Here is a 21,526-nt window from a genome sequence, read left to right on the forward strand (position 1 = left end):
GGCCAGAAGGGACCACTGTGATCATGTAGTGTGACCTCCCATATAACATTGGCCAAAGAAACCCCCCATCTCCCCACAAAAAAAATTCCTAGAGCATATCTTTTAGCAAAGCACCCAATCTTGATTTAAAGGTTGCCAGTGATGGAGAAACCACCACAATCCTTCGTAAATTGTTCCAGTGGTTAATTACTCTCACTGTTAAAAATGTATGCCTTATTTCCAGTCTGAATTTTTCTAGCTTCAGCTTCCAGCCATTGGATCATGCATTAGATCTTTCTCTGCTAGATTGACTACTATCAAATATTTGTTCCCTGTGTAATGAATAGCACATTCTCAGCTCCTCAATGTGCAATGTGACTCAGGCTTACTAATTTTTCTCATTACAAGCAATAGAGAAACTTTGTGATACAATATTTAAAAAGCATTAAAATCCTTCCTTGCTCATGTTAGACTTGTTGGTTCCTCAATTCTCAGTCAATGGAAGGTATAACAAAGAAAATAGCACCATAATATTAAGGCACTGTTACAAACTATTTTGCAGTATATACGTGTGTCGCATGACACCAAACCAGATTCTCTGCTTCATCTCATGGTGAAAGACTGGCAACTGGAACTTCCCAAGCTTTTAATCTCTGTCCATGGGGGCCTCCAGAATTTTGAATTGCAACCTAAATTGAAACAAGTATTTGGGAAAGGCCTGATCAAGGCTGCCATGACAACAGGAGCCTGGATTTTCACTGGAGGAGTTAGTACTGGTAAGAAATTACCATCTTCTGAATTTGACTTATGGAGTAAATGTTTCTACATATGGTCTTTCTCAGTGGTAGATGATATGAAAGTGCATAAGTGATTCATAGGTCATAAGGCCAGAAGGGACTGCTGCAACCATCTCATCTGACCTCTTGCATAACACAAGCCAGAGGTCTTCCCTGAACTAATTCCTGTTTGAACTAGAGCATATCTTTTAGAAAAACATCTAATCTTGATTTAAATTTTTTCACTGATGGCGAATCCACAATGTTTCGTAATTTTGTCCTACAGGTTTATTACCCTCCCTGTTAAAAATGTGCACCTTATTTCAAGTCTGAATTTATCTAGCTCAACTCCTAGCCATTGGATCTAGTTATGTCTTTATCTGCTAGGTTGTAGAGCCCTCTATTATCAACTTTCTGTTCCCCATGTTGGTACTTACAGACTGTGATCAAATCACCCTTTAACATTCTTTGTCAAAGTAAACAGACTGAGGTCTTTGAGTCTTTCACTATAAGGCATGATTTTCAATTCTTGAATCATTCTCCTGGCTCTTCTCTGAACCCTCTCCAATTTTTCAACATCCTTCTTGAATTGTGAACACTAGAACTAGTAGTAGTCGTGCAAGTGCCAAAACCAGAGATCATCTAACCTGTCCTATTTCTACTTAAGATTCCCCTATTTATATATCCAAAGATCACATGAACACTTTTTGGCCATAGCGCTGGATTGGGAGCTCATGTTCAGCTGATTATCCACCATGATCCCCAGGTCTTTTTCAAAGTCATTGCTTCCTCATCCTGTAAACATGGCCTGTACTCTTTGTTCCTGGATGTTATGAGCTTATATTTGGCTGTATTGAAACACAAATGACTTGCACTCAGTTTACCAAGTGATCCAGTTTGCTCTGTATCAGTCACCTGTCCTCTTAAGGACATAAGAATGGCCACAGTCCATCTAGCCCAGTATTCTGTCTTCTGACAGGAACTGGTGCCAGATGCTTCAGAGGGAGTGAATAGAACAGGGCAATTTATTGAATGACTGAAAATATCATAATGCCTGTATATAAATTCCTGGTATGCCCACCCCCCGTCTTGAATCTGCATACAGCTCTGGTCGCCCCCTCTAAAAAAAGATATATTGGAGTTGGAAAAGGTACAGAGAAGGGCAACAAAAATGATTAACATTTTTAATTAACAGCTTCTGTATGAGGAGAGATTTAAAAGATTGGGAGTTTCCAGCTTGGAAAAGAGATGACTAAGGGGGATATGATAGAGGTCTATGAAATCTTGACTGGTGTGGAGAAAATGAATAAGGAAATGTTCTTTACTCCTTCAGATCACACACGAAGTAGGGGTCACCCAATGAAATTAATAGGCAACAGGTTTAAAATAAACAAAAGGAAGTACTTCTTCACACAACACACAGTCAATCTATGGACCTCTTTGCCGGGGGATGTTGTGAAGGCCAAAACTATAACAGGATTCAAAAAAGAACTAGATTAGTTCATTGAGGATAGGTACATCAATGGCTATTAGCCAGGATGGGCAGGGATGCAACACCATGCTCCGAGTGTCCCTCGCCTCTGTTTGCCAGAAACTGGGAGTGGACGATAGGGAATGGATCACTTGATGATTGCCTTGTTCTGTTCATTCCCTCTAAAGCACCTGGCATTGGCCACGGTCGGAAGACAGGATACTGGGCTAGATGGACCATTGCTCTGACCCAGTATGGTCGTTCTTATGTTCGTCCAGTGTACCCACTGATTTTTTGCCCCACTCTTCATTACTTCCCCAATCTGTGTGTCAGCTGCAAGATTTTGGTTTCTTCTGGGTCACTGATAAAAATGTTAGATAGCAGAGGGCCAAGAACCAGTCACATACACTCAGATTGTAAAATGTAATGGTAAATGGGGAATCATCACTGTCAGTCAGTTTTTAATCTATTTGATGTGTGCTGTGTTGATACTGACTGAGCTTCAACATATTCAGATGTAATTTCTTTTGACCATATTTCTAGTATATGATGGGGTTTTTTAATTACACTATCTCTTTGTAATTGGTTATTTCATAGAAAATGTATGCAAACAAAGGGCCTGATCCTGCATTATGAAGCATGCAGGCAGATCTCTGTGCCTGCATGGGATCCTCTTTGACAGATATTTCATAGGTATTTATTACATGTCCTCTTAAGACCCTCACAAATATAAGATGGTGATTGCTCTTGATGAGAACAATTTTTAAATAAAGAAATGTTTGATTTATTAGATATCTATCATTTAGCTTGCTGCTGTATCTCACACACAATAAGACCCCAGTCTTGCCAAGACTTATGCATGTGCTTAAGCTGACACACTATGAATAGTCTCACTGAAGCCAATATCACACTATCAGAGGCTCGTTCACCTGCACATCCACCAATGTGATATATGCCATCATGTGCCAGCAATGCCCCTCTGCCATGTACATTGGTCAAACTGGACAGTCTCTGCGTAAAAGAGTAAATGGACACAAATCAGATGTCAAGAATTATAACATTCATAAACCAGTCGGAGAACACTTCAATCTCTCTGGTCACGCGATTACAGACATGAAAGTCGCTATTTTACAACAAAAAAACTTCAAATCCAGACTCCAGCGAGAAACTGCTGAATTGGAATTCATTTGCAAATTGGATACAATTAACTTAGGCTTGAATAGCGATTGGGAGTGGCTTAGTCATTATGCAAGGTAGCCTATTTCCCCTTGTTTTTTCCTACCTCCCCCCCCCCCCCAAGACGTTCTTGTTAAACCCTGGATTTGTGCTGGAAATGGCCCACCTTGATTATCATACACAATGTAAGGAGAGTGGTCACTTTGGATAAGCTATTACCAGCAGGAGAGTGAGTTGGGGGGGGGGGGTGAGAACCTGGATTTGTGTTGGAAATGGCCCAACTTGATTATCATACACATTGTAAGGAGAGTGATCACTTTAGATAAGCTAGTACCAGCAGGAGAGTGGGGTGGGAGGAGGTATTTTTTCATGCTTTGTGTGTATATAATAAGATCTTCTAAACTTTCCACAGTATGCATCCGATGAAGTGAGCTGTAGCTCACGAAAGCTTATGCTCAAATACATTGGTTAGTCTCTAAGGTGCCACAAGTACTCCTTTTCTTTTTGCGAATACAGACTAACACGGCTGTTACTCTGAAAACTGAAGCCAATGGTACTAAACACAGTGTGTCAGTTTAAGCTCCAAATGTGAGTCTCTGCAGGACTGGGGTTGAAGTGACTTCAGTGGGGCTTCATGAGGATGCAGGGTTCACCCACACACATTACAATATAAGATCAGTGCCTAAGAAGGCAACTGGAATAAGGATGGTTTCTCTCTTTGGGCTCTACGACTTCAAAGTGTAATCTAAGTGCAGATACTCATAGGAGGCTGTTACCTGCCTCAGCTTCAGTTTTGACTGTTTCACTCCATTTCTAGTTTTCTGGACTTCCGAGCAATATCTGAATTATTGCATTTCCTCAAGCTAAAGTAAAGTTGACTGAGTTTTCTTGGTGTATAATAAATCATAGCTATTAGAAGTGGTAAAGACTTATTTGGTCATTTAGATGCATCTCCTTTTCAGTGCAGGATTATTTACCATTGTATATTATCCAGTACTTTGTCCACCTCAGTTATAAATTATTCAAGGAATGGTTCTTTCATCAATACCCTTGGAAGGCTATTCTATTGTAAGTGTGGCAAAGAGTCCTCTGGCACCTTATAGACTAACAGACGTGTTGGAGCATAAGCTTTCATGGGTGAATACCTACTTCATCGGATGCATGTAGTGGAAATTTCCAGAGGCAGGTATAAATATGCAAGCAAGAATCAGGCTAGGGATAACGAGGTTAGTTCAATCAGGGAGGATGAGGCCCTCTTCTAGTAGTTGAGGTGTGAACACCAAGGGAGGAGAAATGTAAGTGTGTCAACAAAATGAAGAGACAATATAGAATGAGGGGCAGTGTTATAACAACGTTTTTCACTCATATCTTATATTTTTTATACTTAAATGGACCCTATCAACTTGAAACTCACATTTCTCTGCAACAAAAATTCTCTCTCTTTTAGTTACAAGTAGCATTTAAGATTGCTAGAATTGAAAAAATTTACCAAAAACTACTTTTTGCTATTTTTGTTTGTTTCCTTTGTGTATTTTACAGTGCTTCCTCCCCATTGATGTGAAGACACTTGTACACAGAGCAAGGGAGCAGAAAACTGTTTAATATAAAAAAATTAAGGATTTTTTTAAAATTCCAAAGCATATTATTTAAAAGATGCTTTATCAGAAACTAGAGTTTTCTGAAAACAGTTTTAAAAAAATGTGTGTGCCTTTCAAGTATATTACGCTGTAAAGTTTGAAAATAGTAGCTAAGTACGTATCAGCACTTCAGCATAAGCCTCTGAAGTGTCAAGAATAAATGTAAATGAATTGTACCTATAGGAGTAATTCGCCACGTGGGAGATGCCTTGAAAGATCATTCTTCCAAGTCCAGAGGACGAATCTGTGCCATAGGAATTGCACCATGGGGCATTGTGGAAAATAAGGAGGATCTGATTGGGAAAGATGTAAGTCTATTCTGTAAGAAAACTCTCATGTAGTGGGATATCAACTGTGTAACAAAATGCATGTTTCATCTGTTTGCAGTTCTTGTGTATTTGTGTTTTTCCCTCTTTCCAGAATATTTCTAGAGCTAAAATTAGTGTACATTATTGTAACAAATTCTCCATCTGATTATGCTCAAAATGTTTTGCTGAGGAAAGGAGGAAGAAGGTAACAGTAGCTGGGCAGGTATGTTGCATCTGCTCCATGTACAAAGAGGAAAGGAAGGAGCTGAAGGTGATAACTTACCTTTAGTCTCTCAATGGAGACATGAGAGAGGGTATATTTGTCATCAGTGTCCTAAGGGTTAATAGATGTTGATTGATTTTAGTCTTGAATTCCAGCATATTGCACGTGGCTCTCTGATCTCTAGCAGCTACTGTTGATGACACAAAGGACAATTCAGGCAAGCTATGAAGCGTGTTCTGTTTTCAGCCCAGCTACAGATATAATAGATGTATCATAGATAGACAATGCCTGTGTCCTTCTAGGAAGCTGATTACTCTTGAGAACGCTTTTTCAATAAAGATATACTTACGATGTATACATTTCACTTGCTGCCATATCAATACAAAATAAGTAGAGTGTGTGTTGCTAAAAAAGTACTACTTTAGTGGAAGTAGCAGGGGCCTGTTTTTTGCGTACTGGAAAGTGTTGGGTTCTAACCCCAATGCCATATGCTGAGAGTTTTGTAGACAGCCAGGGTGCTCAAACAGGTGCAACACATGGGATTTATTATAGATTGGCACTCAGTTGTTGAATATGAATTACTCGGGGCTCCAGGTTATTCAGAAGAAAATGTTGTAAAATTGGGTGAGGGAATTACACAATACAATAGTTATGGAGAAGGTTTTCAGCCTTTGTAAAGAAGCAAGGGAGAGACCCTTTAGTTACTGGCTGGACATCTAAAGACAGACTCGTCTTTATTTCAGATTATAAAGGCCTCTATTACTAGATTCTCTTCCTGGTGCTGCATGTCGTTATGTTGAAAATTGTGGCTGTGGGTTTGTAACATGTGTATATAGTAGCAAGTAAAGCCTTTTTTTAATCTTTATGCACGTATCCTTTTGACAGGTGTCAAGAGTTTACCAAACAATGTCAAACCCTTTAAGTAAGCTCTGTGTGCTCAACAGTTCTCATACACACTTCATCTTAGCGGACAACGGCACACTTGGTAAATATGGAGCTGAAGTTAAGTTGCGACGTCAACTGGAAAAACACATCTCCCTTCAGAAAATTAACACACGTAAGTGCAGTGGGAGATTTTAGACAAACTGCGAACATTAATATCTTGAATAAGTGGATTTTAAAAAAAAATATTTTTGTTGGACTGAACTTTAGGTTTTTTTGTGCCAGCTGTTGACCAGAGACTGAAACTTGATCAGATCAGTGTAACTGGAACAAAAACATGTGCTGCCTGATTACTAACACAGAAGGCTTGAATCTAACAGGAGGGAAACATAGAAGAGTAAGGGTCAGAAAAGGAGGAAGGGGAAGGTTAGGAACAGTAGAGAGAAGGGAATTCAATGACACAAGACTTTAAGTGAAAGAGAGTCATGAAGGAAAAGAAAGATAGATATCTTGTGTACTTCTAGCCAATGTTCGGAGGCCTCACTGAATACACACCAGAGAATAATGCTTCATCTAATTCCTTTTAATCAGCATTCTGTGAATCTCTGGTTCCTGTTTCCAAGAGTGTGTGCTAACATTTTTTATTTCTCTCTATTTGGGTTTGTATCCCTTGAGTTTCGCTTTGAATTTCACAATCAAAATTCTGCAATTCTTCTAATGAATGTAACCAGAGATTTGGATTTTTAATGAATCTCTAACCTAGGCAAATCTCACCTAGTTTAAGGGTTTCACATGTAAAGTTTCATACAGATCTGCTGCTTGCTTACGTCCCCATTATCCATTTCTAAATCATTTATCAGATGCATTTTATGTGATTTCTCTCAAGGCTTGATTAGTGATTTTTCTCCACTGAACCTTCTGTAACATCCTGATCTCGAAAAAATGTATAAAAAAGTAGATAGATAAATGAGAGAGATGGCTGGGCTGATTTTCTTGTGGTTGCCCAGCAGTAATTATTTTTATTCTAAATAATGCATAGTTATTGAATAATGTTTCAAAACAGGAGGCCAATTTGGGAATCTGCAACTGAGACAAGGGCAAAACGAAAACTGCATTCATCGACATGTCAGCTTTAAAAATTTTCTGCTGCCTCTTCAGACATATCATTGAAGTTTGAGTCTCTTGAGCTTATTATCAGAGGACTGGAAATGGGCACACTTTTTTAAAATAACAATTAAAAACGTTAATTAGATCTCCTGAGTTTGAGAATTTGGCATTCACCAGGTATGGATTCCTAAACTCTGGCAGGAATAACGAGACTTGGAAATACTCCATGTTATCTAATAAATATTAATAGTCAATGATTTTTTTCCCCTCACCCAAAAATCACTGGGAGGAAAAACACCATCATTAATAATTGACTCTACTTTTTAAAGTCTGTGATCTTGCTTGGTGTGTGGGGTGGGGATATGAGGGAGGTGAGAGAAAGAAGTTAATATGAAATATTTTTTAGAACAATGCACAGATACAAAATTTGTATCTGCATCCAATCCATGGATATAAAGCGGATATCCACAGATTTGCAGGACTCTAATTATTTTCTCTTTCTGACACCCCCAATTTCATGAAGGTCTTATGAAATATTTGAAACCTTTGTAAAACCAGGGTTTTGTAAAAATAAACTTTGGCTTTGATGTGAATTTCAGAGAACACGGAGATTTGGGGTCAGAAAATCTGGTTTTACATAAGTAATGTGATTTTTATTTTTGAACCTGTGAGGAATCTCAACTTCAGCCAGTGGGCCAATCTGTTCTCTCAGTTGCAATGCAGTGCTTTTACAGTGGTGTAACTGAGAAGAGAATTTGGCCCATTACTTTTCAAATCAACAATAATTAGTATATGTAAAGGGGGCTTTTTAATTTCAAGATTGAAAAAAAAAGTGATGATTTAAAAAAAAATCATTAAAAATAAAATCTTTCCAATAGTTGAAATAAATCTGAATACTTTAGTGCCTCAGGTAATGCTGATTATCCTAGGGAGCTTTCAGTGGCTGTTATTTATTAAATAAGAGGAAATCAATTCAAAATAGCAGTGGCATAGGGACTGATAGCAGCTACTAATTGGAGTTTTTAAACGGTCTTTAAAAAGCCAAAGAACATAATAGAGTGTCAGGTAAAGGCTAAAGCACCTGTGTTGTGTACACTTCTGGAGTTTGGTTTGCTTCCTTTCTTGTTTAATTGGTGTTTGGTCATTTCACCATCTATAAAACTAAAGTTGGAATCTGACAAAGTACAGGAGATAAAAACATGCTCTGTGGGAAGCCTCAGTCCAGTTACTAGTGGCCACATAATTTAAAAAATAAGGCACCCCAAGTGGCACTATTTGGCACCCTTGTTGGCTGTCTGAGCAGAGATGTGAAAGGATTTAATGGGCATAAAGACTGAACCCAATCTCTGGGATCCCTCCAGATCAGATATAGGACGCACTGGTGGGACAGTGTCCTACCGCTGTCCATGCTGTGCCTGTTCTGCAGAGAGAGGAATTAAATCTACAGGGTTGCTGTTGTGGTACCTTCCACAGTCTCTCAGTTAACTTTTTAAAAAACAGACAACCTCTTTATGAAAAGTTGATCATTTTACAGAATTAAGCACTTGATCCAAATGCTCATGGGTAGTGAAATCAGTCAGCTTGCACTTAATGCTTTTTGCCTTGCATTTTCCTGAGGTGTAAGTGACCATGTGACCAAGATTCCAGTGACCATGTGACCTGTGGGCTTCCCTTTGTCATCCTATGCCTGGAGATCATAGTGAGGCAGGGACAGCAAAGGGATGCTCAGCTGTCGTCTCTTACATCGGCCAGCCATTTCAACCTAATGATAAAAAGAGCAAATTAATGCTTTTATCTGAAGAGAAAGCATAGGTGGATATCATGTTGAGGATGACCAAACAAGTCAAAAGTAGCAAGGAGACAATAGACTGGAGCCATCAGAATATTAATTGGGGTAATAAGGTATTAGAGTTAGCATAGCTGATCTAGCTGCAGATGGATTCTAACAAGATTCCCACACGACTGAGACTGCAAAACGGATCACCTACTGCATGTGTGAATAAATAGACAGTAAGTAGCAGGACCGAAGAAAGTCAGCTGGGAGACATTTTGCTTTTTTTCTTTTGGGGCTGTGGAGAAATGTAGGCAATATCTTTCATGCCATCACCCAATCATGCACACCTTCCATTTCTTTTCCTGAAGCTTTCTCGCTGCTCTGGTTCACTGGGAAGCCATAACATAGAATTCATACACATTCACAGCGTTCCACCTCTTTGAAACAAACCCAGCACTGTTACTGGTGTTTAATGACACACCTGTTTCTTTTACAGGACTGGGACAAGGTGTTCCTGTGGTTGGGCTCATAGTTGAGGGGGGTCCCAATGTGATCTCTATCGTCCTAGAATGTCTGCGAGAAGAGCCACCTCTCCCTGTTGTGATCTGTGATGGCAGTGGACGAGCATCTGACATTCTGTCTTTTGCACACAAATATTCTGAAGAAGGGGGGTAAGATTTTTGGGCCCATTACAAAGGCTGTGGACGGCTCAGAGCGTTGGTTGGGTGATACTACCCAGTTTGCCTCTATGTTGCCAGTAGAGGTGGTTGAAAATTTTGAAATTTTGACACAAGCTTTCATTCAAGTTACAAAATTAAATTTTAAAAACAAAAGGATAAAATGCTCACAAAAATGTCCTGTTTTTCAACCAGCTCTCGGTGCCAGTTTGATCCCAGCCCAGGTGGCAATGACTAAAAGTTGTTACCACCTGATGGCTCTTTTGGGACCTACTGACCTAAGTTTGGCTGTCTCATCCCTATCATTGTAAGTGTCACTGTCACACAATCCCTCACCACAAATGACACTATAATTTACAATTTATTGGGTGCCTTGGCAGTGAGGCTATAAACTAAGCATTGGTCTACACGACAGAATTACTTCAGTGTCAATAATCCACATTCCTGAGTGACGGAGTTATACCAACCTAAGTGCCAGTGTAGACAACACTATGTCGGGAGGATAGCTTCTCCTGCTGACATTGCTACTGCCTCTCACGGAGGTGGATTAACTCAGCTGATGGGAGAAGCTCTCTTCCGTCAGCTTAGAGCATCTTCATTAAAACACTACAGTAGCACAGCTGCATCGATGCAGCTGTGCCAATGCAGCATTTAAAGTGTAGACCTGCCATAAATGGGGCCAAAGAATGACCCTCCACATCAGGACTGAGGTAAATTGGCAGAGGGCCTTTATAAGAAGCTTGTGCTATTGTAGAATGTCACACCTGTTCGATGGATAAACAGAGAATTTCATTCTCCAGGGGTGTCAAACAACACGAACGCCTTCACTGAAGAAAAATCTGTCTGAGATAGCTATCTTGAAATTAAATCCAGGTGGAGACAAGTCACTGTTATTTTTACTTTGATGCAACTTGTTGAGGTAAAACCTGTACACCCTGCTCAACCTGAGGTTGAGCTTGACTTGTTAAACTGAGATAAAAACTAGCCTCGTGTCTTCACTAAGATTTGACATCAAGATAGCGATCTCAATGTAAAAGATGCATTTTTTAAAATTATTTTGCAGTGAAGATTCAACTAGATACTTAGTGCTTTTGCATGTGCTTAGCTTTAAGCACATGAGTAGTCCTGCTGACGTCCCTTAAAGTTAAGGATTTGCATAAATATCTTGCTGGGCACCTAAATTCACACACTTAAGTTGGGGTGTTTTTTACATGGTTAAAAACCTAATAATAATAATATTTTTAATTCACCAACACATTTCTCGGTTTTCCCTCCTTCAGCATCTTTCTAGTCTCCTCGAGTGTATTCAAATTTAATTGAAAGAACTTATCAGAAATCAGTCTGTTTGATCGCTTTCTGCTGCATGGCTGTCTCTTGCAGTATGCATGATGCTATGTCCAATTTTCCTATCAGATGATGATGAGATAACTGCATTCAGGCTATAGAAGTTGCTTGATAAGAAGAATCTTTGGAGTCCCTGCTTTCATATTAGAGAGAATAATTTTCTGATGAGCTCTGAATTTATCTACATTTTGTAGCTTCAGCAGTTTTGCTGCTCTGAATGCCTGCTGGTAATATTTGCCATCTTCTTGAAATAAATGTTTTATGAAGAAACCAGTTAAGATTGGAGGGCTTACATCTCGTGTTACTTTCACAGCCCAAATCAAATCATTTAAACATTGCTGAAACATTTTCAACTTTTTTATATATATTTTTCTTTATACTTCGTATTTTTAAATAGTCTGTATGAGCTTCCAGGCTCCCCTTGACAAGAACTCACTTACAAATACAGTAGCACTCAGTAGCATGACACAATACACCCATCCCACTCTCCCCGAAATCCCATTTCTTCAGCTTTACAGAAAAACATTTGCAGCATTTTAATGTAAAATGTCCTCTGGAGATCTCTGGATACTGAACTCCTTGGCTGATCCTCACATGGAGGTACAGAACATGTAGCATCATTGGCTATCACCTCTGTGGATGAAAAGATGGTTCAGGCTCCTTGCCATTCAGTTTTTGGTTCCTGTGTTAAGATTTTCAGACATACGGGAACCAATTTTGGTATGGCTCTCATGAGACTACTGCTAACTCTTTTCATTAGTCCCGTAATCTTATATCATAAAATAGGAAGATCCTGGATAAATTATATGTTCTCAAAACAAAGAAACTGGACTGATGTAAAAAGTTTTGTTGTTGTTTGTTTTAATGATGGAGTATAATTTATATTATTTTTAGGTATTTTCTCTTTTATTTTTCTTTTAGGATAATAAGTGAATCCCTCAGGGACCAGCTTCTAGTAACCATTCAAAAAACCTTCAACTACAACCGGAACCAAGCCCATCAGCTGTTTGTCATTCTCATGGAGTGTATGAAAAAGAAGGAACTTGTAAGTGCCATAACATTCATTCACGAATGCCTTAACCTCAGTACAACCCTACCCTTCCTTTCAAATGCCATTTACATATTATTACTATTTATCTTTCATTCACAGAGTGCCAGAAATATATACAGTGATTCACAAATATAAACTAAGGCAAGATCATGCCCAAACTCCCATGTCAAACAAGTTCCAGCTTAATGGCAGATTTGGGCCCTAAAATAGACATGATGGGAGGATCAGGTGCAGAAGATAGTAAAAAGATAATTGGAGGAAGGATTCCCAGAAGAAGTGATTTTAATCTTTTTGTCTTGTCTTTTTTAAGTCCTGGGGGAAAAAATTGTTTTAAGTGTTCTTAAGCATCAATGTAATTCCTGATCCATGCTTGCCATGACAGTATTATCCACATCGAGTCACACTCCTTCAAGTCCCACCAGGGGAGAAACTCACTAGTAAGGAAAAGAAAATTGTCTTGGATTCATTATTGTATTCATCCATCATCCGTCAATAGTGCTTGTACTCATGGGGTTATAGCCTGTTGTTTTTAGCATGCAAAATGAACCAATGAATGTTTCCACTTGGTTAATTGCAGCTGTGGAATTTTTTTCATATTTTCATCATATGAATATATCCTCCCTAGTGTCAAGGGGTAGATTTCCAGTTAATTCTTTTTGGTTGCAAAGCTGAAGCAGCCACTTTCAAACAATGACATTTTAACAGCTTTGTTTTTAATAGCAGTTTCAACTGGCTAAGTCTAGCTTTTTCCATTTTCAGTGTTGTTTTTTCTTTTCTAAATGCTGGTTATTTTTAGAGGTGGGAGTGGAACTGAAATACCAAACCCCTCTCTCCTAACTACCTACAGTAACCAGGTGTGCCACGCTTTTAGTATGAAATTTAGGACAATTGCCTTATCTCTGCTATACCTGATTTTGTCCCTAGTGAAGCAATGCCACATCTCCATGAAATAGACTGAGAGGAGTAACTAGGCAGAGCATTAGTTGGAAAGAGGTGCAGCTCTACTCTTGAGGGAAGAGAACATCTCCTATCCTTTATGACAGGTTTCAGAGTAGCAGCCGTGTTAGTCTGTATTCGCAAAAAGAAAAGGAGTACTTGTGGCACCTTAGAGACTAACCAGTTTATTTGAGCATAAGCTTTCGATGAAGTGAGCTGTAGCTCACGAAAGCTTATGCTCAAATAAATTGGTTAGTCTCTAAGGAGCCACAAGTACTCCTTATCCCTTTATGATGAGTGTCTATATTTCTCTCCTCTATTTCTTCTTCCAAAATGCTTCCTGCTTCTTAGGACTAAGTCTGCCAATCCCTGTCTGCCAAGGGAATGTTGGACCTGATTCCCTATTCCAGGATCCTCTGAACCCGGAATAGGGAATACGAGGGAACAGAGGATGGTCTGAAGAGAGGCCCCAAAGGGCAGAAGATCCCTTTTTATTTGTTGGGACTTTTTAGTTAGGATTTCTTGGCTGTGATTCGGCCAGAGGGTTAAGAAATACCTCTGCAACTGACTAGAGTGTGAGCTGAGACCCACCTCGGGGAGGGAAAATGGGGCAAGGAGCAGCTAGAAGTGGAATACTAGGCCAGCACAAGGCACTATAGGGAAGCCACACACCACAACAGTCTGATCTCTGAACAAGTTGACCCAGATCCTCCAAGATATTTAGATGCCTAACTCCCATTGAAATAATTTAAATCCATGGGAATTAGGCACTTAAATACCTTTGAGAAGTGGGACCATAGTTCCCCCTCATAACATGGCACTGTCCACTGAGAAGTGTCGGGGGGGGGGGGGGGAGAGGGGAAAGGATATTCATGTTTGTTTTTTTCCCCAGGTAGTTATGTGATATCTGCAGCAGTTTGCATTTCCAGAATGGGATCTGATTCTTGCAGATTAAATGAACAAATGTTTAACCCAAGTCTAAATACTAAAGCTTACGCTTAAGGCTGAGTTCAGCCACATTTACACTGCAATAAAGGGAGTACTCATGGAGTGAGGTGCTACTCCTTGTGTGTAAGAGCAGCAGATTCCAGCTCCTGCTCCTTACGCATGCATACTCCACTGACTCTCAATGACAGTTTTGACTGAATAAGATCCAAGTTAAGGACTTCTGAATTTGGTCCAATGAATGTGTGAAGCTAGTAAAAGATTCCATTGGGTCAGTTCTTCCCTCAATTCTGCTAATGCTGGCCTCATTGTAATCAACAGGAGCCGCACCTGTGTAAATGAGCCATGTATTTCTGTCCATCTCAAACTGAAGTCTGTACTATGTTATATGGTTAGCATGATAAGGCCACAATTTCAGGCCTGATTGCAGGTAAAATGTACGGAACCCCACCCAACACCATTAATATGAACCAGCATCCGAAGACTCCATCAGGAAATGTTCTCAAAATCCTCAAGTCACATATTATGCTAGTCTGGAAGGCATCATCTTTTATTATAAAATCTGACTTCGGCAGTCAAAGCATCAATCAAAGGATGACTTTTCATAGCCTTTTGCTGCCAAAACAAAATTTAGTAAGTTACAGAATAAGCATTCAGCAATTAGGGTAAATAATGGGAGTTATGAGACCAATTTTATCAGCTTAAATATTAATCCTGATGTCCCACTTTGAGGATAAAGAACAGCAAACAGAACATTCAGAAATCCAGTTAATCAAATTTTCTCCATCAAATCAACTCTGAGTCTCAGCAGCCCCCAACTCTTTCCCCTTCTTCTGTCATATTCTTCTCTGTAAATGTATAAAAAAGAAGCTGATAAAGAGCTAGGAATCATAAAATAGAGAGAGAATGAATTTTAGAGACTTTAGCTATTTTTCTAGTCCTGTGATGAGCTGGGTATTAGTATTTAAATATCTGATATTTTTCTCCAGATCCAAACTTCAGGTAAAAATCTTGGCTAATGTATGATGTTCACAACACCACTGAATATTGTATACACTCAGTAACAGTAGTGTTAATGTGAACCCATCTTCTGGCATCCCAGAGCACAAACAATCTCTTCAATGGGCTGCATTGATGGGGTCCTGGCTGGGTCAAAAAGCCAAGGTGTGCACAAAAAAACAAACCAGTCCACACCCCTGATCTCCAAAGCCATTCTCAGCTCCAGCTGAGGCAGGGCAGGCTGGCTGTGGGTTTGGAGGGGAGACAGTATTAGGATGGACACCTCTGACCCACACTCACCATGTTGTGTGTGTGTGGCTTTTGGAGAGGTGCTTATCTGCTGACCTCTTGTGGAATTTGGCCATTTGTTATTAAACATCCATGGTTTTGGCACAAGGTGCAGGCTCTTCATTCTAATAGTTACCTCCGTTGGCCAGGAGGCACTAACATCAATTCCCACAAATTTCAAAATAAGAATTGAGTCCTTCAATGCCAGTCTGTAATTCCCTGCCTGTTTAGTGTCATAGTAGCCTCCTGTTTTTCCTGAATGTTCTTTTCCTTGACTTCCAATAATTTCCTTTTGGAGGTACATCATAAGGTGACATCATTCCTAGTGCTGAACTCCCATTGGTACTCTGGGGAGTTCAGCATTTGCACCAAGGAAAAATGATGCCATTTCAAATTTACCTCCATTCCTTAGATTTTTATGTTTCTTAGTTCTCAGACCGTAGTTTCCTAAATAAAGGCCCAGTCCTGTGATTCTTATGCAATTTTTACTCAATCTTACTCAAAGGACTGAACAGAAACTGAAGTAAGGTTCCAAGGATTGTGACATAATGGCCAATGTTGGTATGGTGGGTCCCACACTTTTCTTGGCAGGGGGGCTAGGATGCCACCCCTTACCCCTGCTCTTGGGGCACCAAGGGACCCACTAGTGGCCCAGGAAGGTGGTAGAGGAGGGACACAGAGAAGGGGTCAGGGTTTGCTCCTCACTCTGAGCCCCAGCCCCACTCAACCCCTGCAGATTTCTTACCCTCTTCTTCCTTGGGTAGGGTTACCCTCAGTCCTTGACACTGGGGGAGGGAGTCTCCCTGCTCTGCTGGGGCAGGATCTCCCTTCCTCCAGTTCTCTGGTCTTTCAATTGTCAGCAACACACCTCCAAATTCCAGTCCTCTCTCCTTCCTCACTCCACCCTGTCTGCCTGGAGCAGGGGTTTTTTATTAGGCTCCTGGCAGGGCCTTAATTGGCTACAGGTGCTCCAATTAACCTGTAGTAACCTTCCCTAGTCTACAGGACCAGGACCCTATTGTGCTTTGTACATACACATAAGAAGAAAGATGGCCCCTGCCCCAGGGAGCTTACAGTCTAGTAGATGCTCTGTTTGAGTTGGGCGAATTGCTTACTTTCTCTGTGCTTCAATCCCCATCTGTAAAATGGGAACAATAGTATTTCCTTTCCTCCCACCCTGCTGTCTGCCTTGTCTATTTAGATGCAATCTCCTTGGGACAGGGACTGTTTCTTATTACATTTGTGTACAGGACCTAGAACAGTGGGACCCCGATCTTGTTTGAGTCCTCTAGGTGCTATTCTAATACTTATTCTAATAATTATTATAATACTAATTCTAATAATGCATAACAATCACTAATGCCCAAAGTTATTTACCAGATTATTCTTCTAATCTAGTTATTTTTATTGGGCAATCATAAAGAAACATAAATAGCGCATCCTCCCCACAGCATATAGAAGTACATTTCAGAAGGCATATATTAAAACTCACTCAAGTACTCAAAAGCGAAATATCTTTAGATATTCTGGGTTAACATAAAAATGATACAGAGTAAAGGACATTTACAGGTGTAAGGTACTCTAGTCTCAGAATTAGTGACATACTGTAGGATACCATCATTGAAAGCTAGATATTTATGTCCATTTTACTCTCCAGTTCTCTGGCACAGAAGTTGGACATTTATTAATACTTGAAGCACTGACTATACAGGAAGTCAGTGTTCCTATGTTCCTTTGTCACATTTTTTTTTTCAAATCCAGATCAAGTTTGCATAGAATGTAAGTATCCGATCTTTTCTATTTTTTTTTACTGTAACTGTGTTTAATAAAATATATTGTAAATCCCATTGTGCTTTCTAGGTTCAGCTCTGCAAGATGCTGTGCACTCTGGCCCTGATCCAGCAAAGCACTTAAGCACATGTTTAACTTCAAGCATCTAAATAGTCCCACTGACTTTAGTGGACTACTCTTGGACTTAAGTGCCTGGCTGGATCAAGGCCAAAATGCTCAGTATCTGGCAGGTTTGAGCCCTCTGTTTCTAATGACACTAAGCTGATGGAGTCAAAAGAAATCTTACCTTTTTTATAGTGCTTTGGCACTTCTTTTCTAATGCCAATCAGAACCCAGAAGGACAGTTGCAAATATGAAAAATAACGGGGCAAAAAATTAAATAGGCTTTTTTCTCCAAACTTTTTCAATGAGGTTCTGGTTTAAGGTTCAGATTGGTTCTTGTTTTAGCCACCTGTCCCTTTGAAAAAGGGCTGTGAACAACTGCCTTGGCAGTGCTTGTGGGAACACAGTGCGTGTTCTCTTTGTGAGCGTGCAAGGGCACAATGCACACCAAAGAAGGTGAGGAGGGCCGGGGAGCAGAGTGTGCTTGGTGTGAAGTGGGGTAGCAAACGGTACCATCCAAAGGGTGTACTCTCCACTCGTACGCTTTGGACAGGAATTGTGCTGCCAGAGGCAAATGCTTCCTGCAGCTTTCCACCACCCCCAACATAGGTCACTGACTGTATGTGCAAGTCACACCCATACCTACCAGCTTGGTGAAAGAGGGGGGGCGAGGCACAGGAAAAGCAGGTTTGCAGAAAAATGTCTGAAGGAACTTGCTTTGTTAAGGCACTATTTTTCACTTTCAACTCAGTAGATTTGATTCAGTAGAGAGAGTTGTACAGGGCCTTGCCTTAATCAAGTTTTTGGAATTAAAAAATGCCAAATCACAGGAGGCTTTACCTTCTGAGTAAACACTCAGACAGTAAACTCATTAAGCAGAGTGTGTCTCAAGGCTTCAGATAAGACTGGCCAGAGCAGCGTGGTGATTTGCTTGACTGAGCAAGGCTTCTACCTCGAATGATTCTTTGGTCACTTTGCTTATTTTCCTGTAATGGATGTAACTTTTCCTATGCCTCTTCCCCCTGCTAAATGAATGTCACTGTACCAAACACATTTTTTCATATGTACAAAATTGATACAAGTTATTGAAAGTTGAAAAAAATTGCCATGCCAAAAGGTGGACACAAGTTTATACAGTAAAAGGATGCTTTTGGGTGGAGATGTGCTTGGCAACACTTGGTCTGTTATATTTGGAATTACCATAATTTAAACATGTCGGATGCCGTTAGATTATCAGATTATCCTGTGGTTGAATCCCATATTACATTATTTTTCTTCCTGCCTTTTTTTTAATGAAGAACTTTACTTCAATTATTGTTTATTAAAAGCAGACTATTTTTGTAGTTTTCTAGGCACTAATAAGCAACTGAACCAAATATCAATATAAATATTCAGTTTTGTGCACAAGAGAGTTGCCCCCAAGGTTTATCTAGGATTGTACTTTTTGCCAATGCATTACTTAACTTGCATCTCAAACTGTGTGAATGTTAAATTCAGTCAAAGAAATTCCATAATGGTTATTTCAGGTATTAGCGAGCAATTCATAATACTGTAAAATACTAGAGATGGTTGGAAAACTATATAAAATTGGCACAGCAATTTTGTCCCGTGTTTTATGTCAAAATCTGTTAGCGAAAAAATTTCATCAACATTTAAAATTTTGCTTTTTGTTTTTTGTTTTTACTAGTTGTATAGTCAGTCAAAGAACAGGACAAAGATATGAAAGTTTTCACCCTTTTTTATTTGTCAAAATTAGAAATTTCAATGAAAAATGTAATTGAAATAGCAAATTTTGAAAAAATTCAAACAATATAGAAACATATGAAATTTATTTCTCTTCTTTTCTCTCTCTCTTTCACTTAAGCTATGTCTACACTGGCAATTGAACGACAAAACTTTTGTCTTTCAGAGGTGTTAAACAACCCTTCCACCCCTGAAAGACAAAAGTTTTGCCAGGACAAGTGCCAGTGTGAACAGTGCATTGTCAGCAGGAGTGCTATCCTGCCAACAATGCAAACACTGCTCGTTGGGGGTGGAAGCTTTTTCTCTGCAGGAGAGCTGACAAACAGTGGCTATACTGCCCGACATTTAGCGGCACTGCTGTACCGACACAGCCTTGTCACTAAAAGCTGTGTAGTGCAGACATAGCCTTATTGTCTTTCTTTCTTTTGTTCTAAGTAACGTTCCTGAGTTAATTGTGTGTTTGGTTTTACTCTCTCCTATAGATAACTGTGTTCCGTATGGGTTCTGAGGGGCAACAGGACATTGAGATGTCTATTTTAACTGCTCTACTTAAAGGTGAGTTTTTACACAGGCAACAAATAAGGATGAACAAACCCACTTGAAGAAAAAAAACCCCAATATAAACAATTGCTCTGTGTGGGTAATTCTAAATACCAAAACTTTTGATTGTTCTGTTCCTATCAGTTCAGATCAGTAACCTCAAAGAGTTTGGTGTTTTGGGTTCAGGTCTGATAAGATATGAGCCCAATATATAAGGTCTAGATCTGAACTTTTCCATAGCATTACCCTGAAGTTTCCACAGCTTCCTTCTTCCACTTGGGCAGGAAATACCAGAAGAACAACCTTTCTCGTTTTTGTTTGCAGTGTTGTTGTAGCCGTGATGGTCCCAGTATATTAGAAAGACAAGGTGGGTGAGGTAATATCTTTTATTGAACCAACTTTTGCTGGTGAAAAAGACAAGCTTTCAAGCTACACAGAGCTCTTCTTCAGGTCTTGCAAAGGTACTCTGAGCGTCACAGCTAAATACAAGGTGGAACAGATTGTTTAGCATAAGTAGTTAACACATATTCTAAGGGACCATTCAAGGTGAAGTGGCCCATTAACACCACTGCAATCAGAGGACAAAAAAGGGGGTTAGTGGGTTACAGATTGTTGTAATAAACCATAAATCTGGTGTCTTTATTAAGACCATGATTTTTAGTGTCTAGCAAAGTTATGAATTTAAGCTCCCAGGCTCGTCTTTTGAAAGTGTTGTGCAGGTTTCCTTTGCGGATGAGGACTGAGAGGCCAGATACAGTGATTGCTTTGTGAAAAGTGTTCATCCAAGCCTGCCGGTGGTATGGTGTTATCATTTCTTTGTGTGAGTTCATTCAAGAGCATAGTGATTGTCCTGTTTAATCCACATAGTTGTTGTTATTGGGGGCATTTGGTGCACTGAATAAGGTACATCACCTGTTGCGACAGACATGTGTAGGACTTATGGATCTCGAAAGGTGTGTTGTGGGGTATGTTGATCATTGTAGCTGTGGAGATATGTCTGCAGGTTTTGCATCTGTTGTTGGGTATGTCTTCACTACCAAGGTTAAAGCACTGCCGTGGCACCAGCACTGGGAGAGAGCTCTCCCAGCGCTGTAAAAAAACCCCACCCCCATGAGGGGAGTAGCTACCAGCACTGGGGGTGTGAAAAAACACCTCCCTGAGTAATGCAAGTTTCAAAAGTGCTGTAAAGTGGCAGTTTACACAGTGCACCAGCACTGGTAGCTACCCCTCTCATGGGGGTGAGTTTTTTACAGCGCTGGGAGAGCTTTAGGGAGAGCCGGGGCAGCGCTTTAACGTTGGTAGTGAAGACGCACCCTCAGGCAGGGCCGGCTCCAGGCCCCAGCGTTCCAAGCAGGTGCTTGGGGCAGCAGTTAGAAAGGGGCGGCAGTTACTCCGCCCGCAGCGGCAAATCGGTGGCAGCTTCTCCCTTTTGCTATCCAAGGCGGTAGGTTTTTTTTCACTGCTTGGGGCGGCAGAACCTGTAGAGCCCGCCCTGCCCTTAGGCTATATCTACACTACGTGGCTTTTAGCGACATGGCCGTGCCGCTTGAAGGCACACAGTGTAGCTGTTGTTTGCTGGCAGGAAAGAGCTCTCCTGCTGACACCCCCAACGAGCTGGTGCTGCTCACACCAGCGCTTGTCGCTGACAAAACTTTTGTCTCTTGGGGGGGGTGTGTGTGTGTGTGTGTGTGTGTGTGTGTGTTTTTAACACCTCTGAATGACAAAAGTTTTGTCTTTCACTTGTCTTTTTTGTCTTTCCCCTGACCCTGCGGGGCCC

At 40.2% G+C, this 21,526-nt stretch overlaps 1 protein-coding gene across 2 annotated transcripts in view; it reads left to right on the forward strand.

Annotated features, from left to right (window-relative positions):
- TRPM1 (transient receptor potential cation channel subfamily M member 1) overlaps positions 1-21,526 on the forward strand; it is a 71,319-nt gene that overhangs the window by 440 nt on the left and 49,353 nt on the right. For both annotated transcript variants that reach the window (XM_074966183.1, XM_074966184.1), the window contains exons 2-7: positions 542-755; positions 5,223-5,347; positions 6,456-6,627; positions 9,830-10,004; positions 12,276-12,399; positions 19,692-19,764. In XM_074966183.1, coding sequence (XP_074822284.1) covers positions 542-755; positions 5,223-5,347; positions 6,456-6,627; positions 9,830-10,004; positions 12,276-12,399; positions 19,692-19,764 — 883 coding nt within the window. The remainder of the gene's footprint in view (positions 1-541; positions 756-5,222; positions 5,348-6,455; positions 6,628-9,829; positions 10,005-12,275; positions 12,400-19,691; positions 19,765-21,526) is intronic.

Source organism: Natator depressus, chromosome 10 (genome assembly GCF_965152275.1).
Source record: "Natator depressus isolate rNatDep1 chromosome 10, rNatDep2.hap1, whole genome shotgun sequence".
Classification (NCBI taxonomy): Eukaryota; Metazoa; Chordata; order Testudines; family Cheloniidae; genus Natator; species Natator depressus.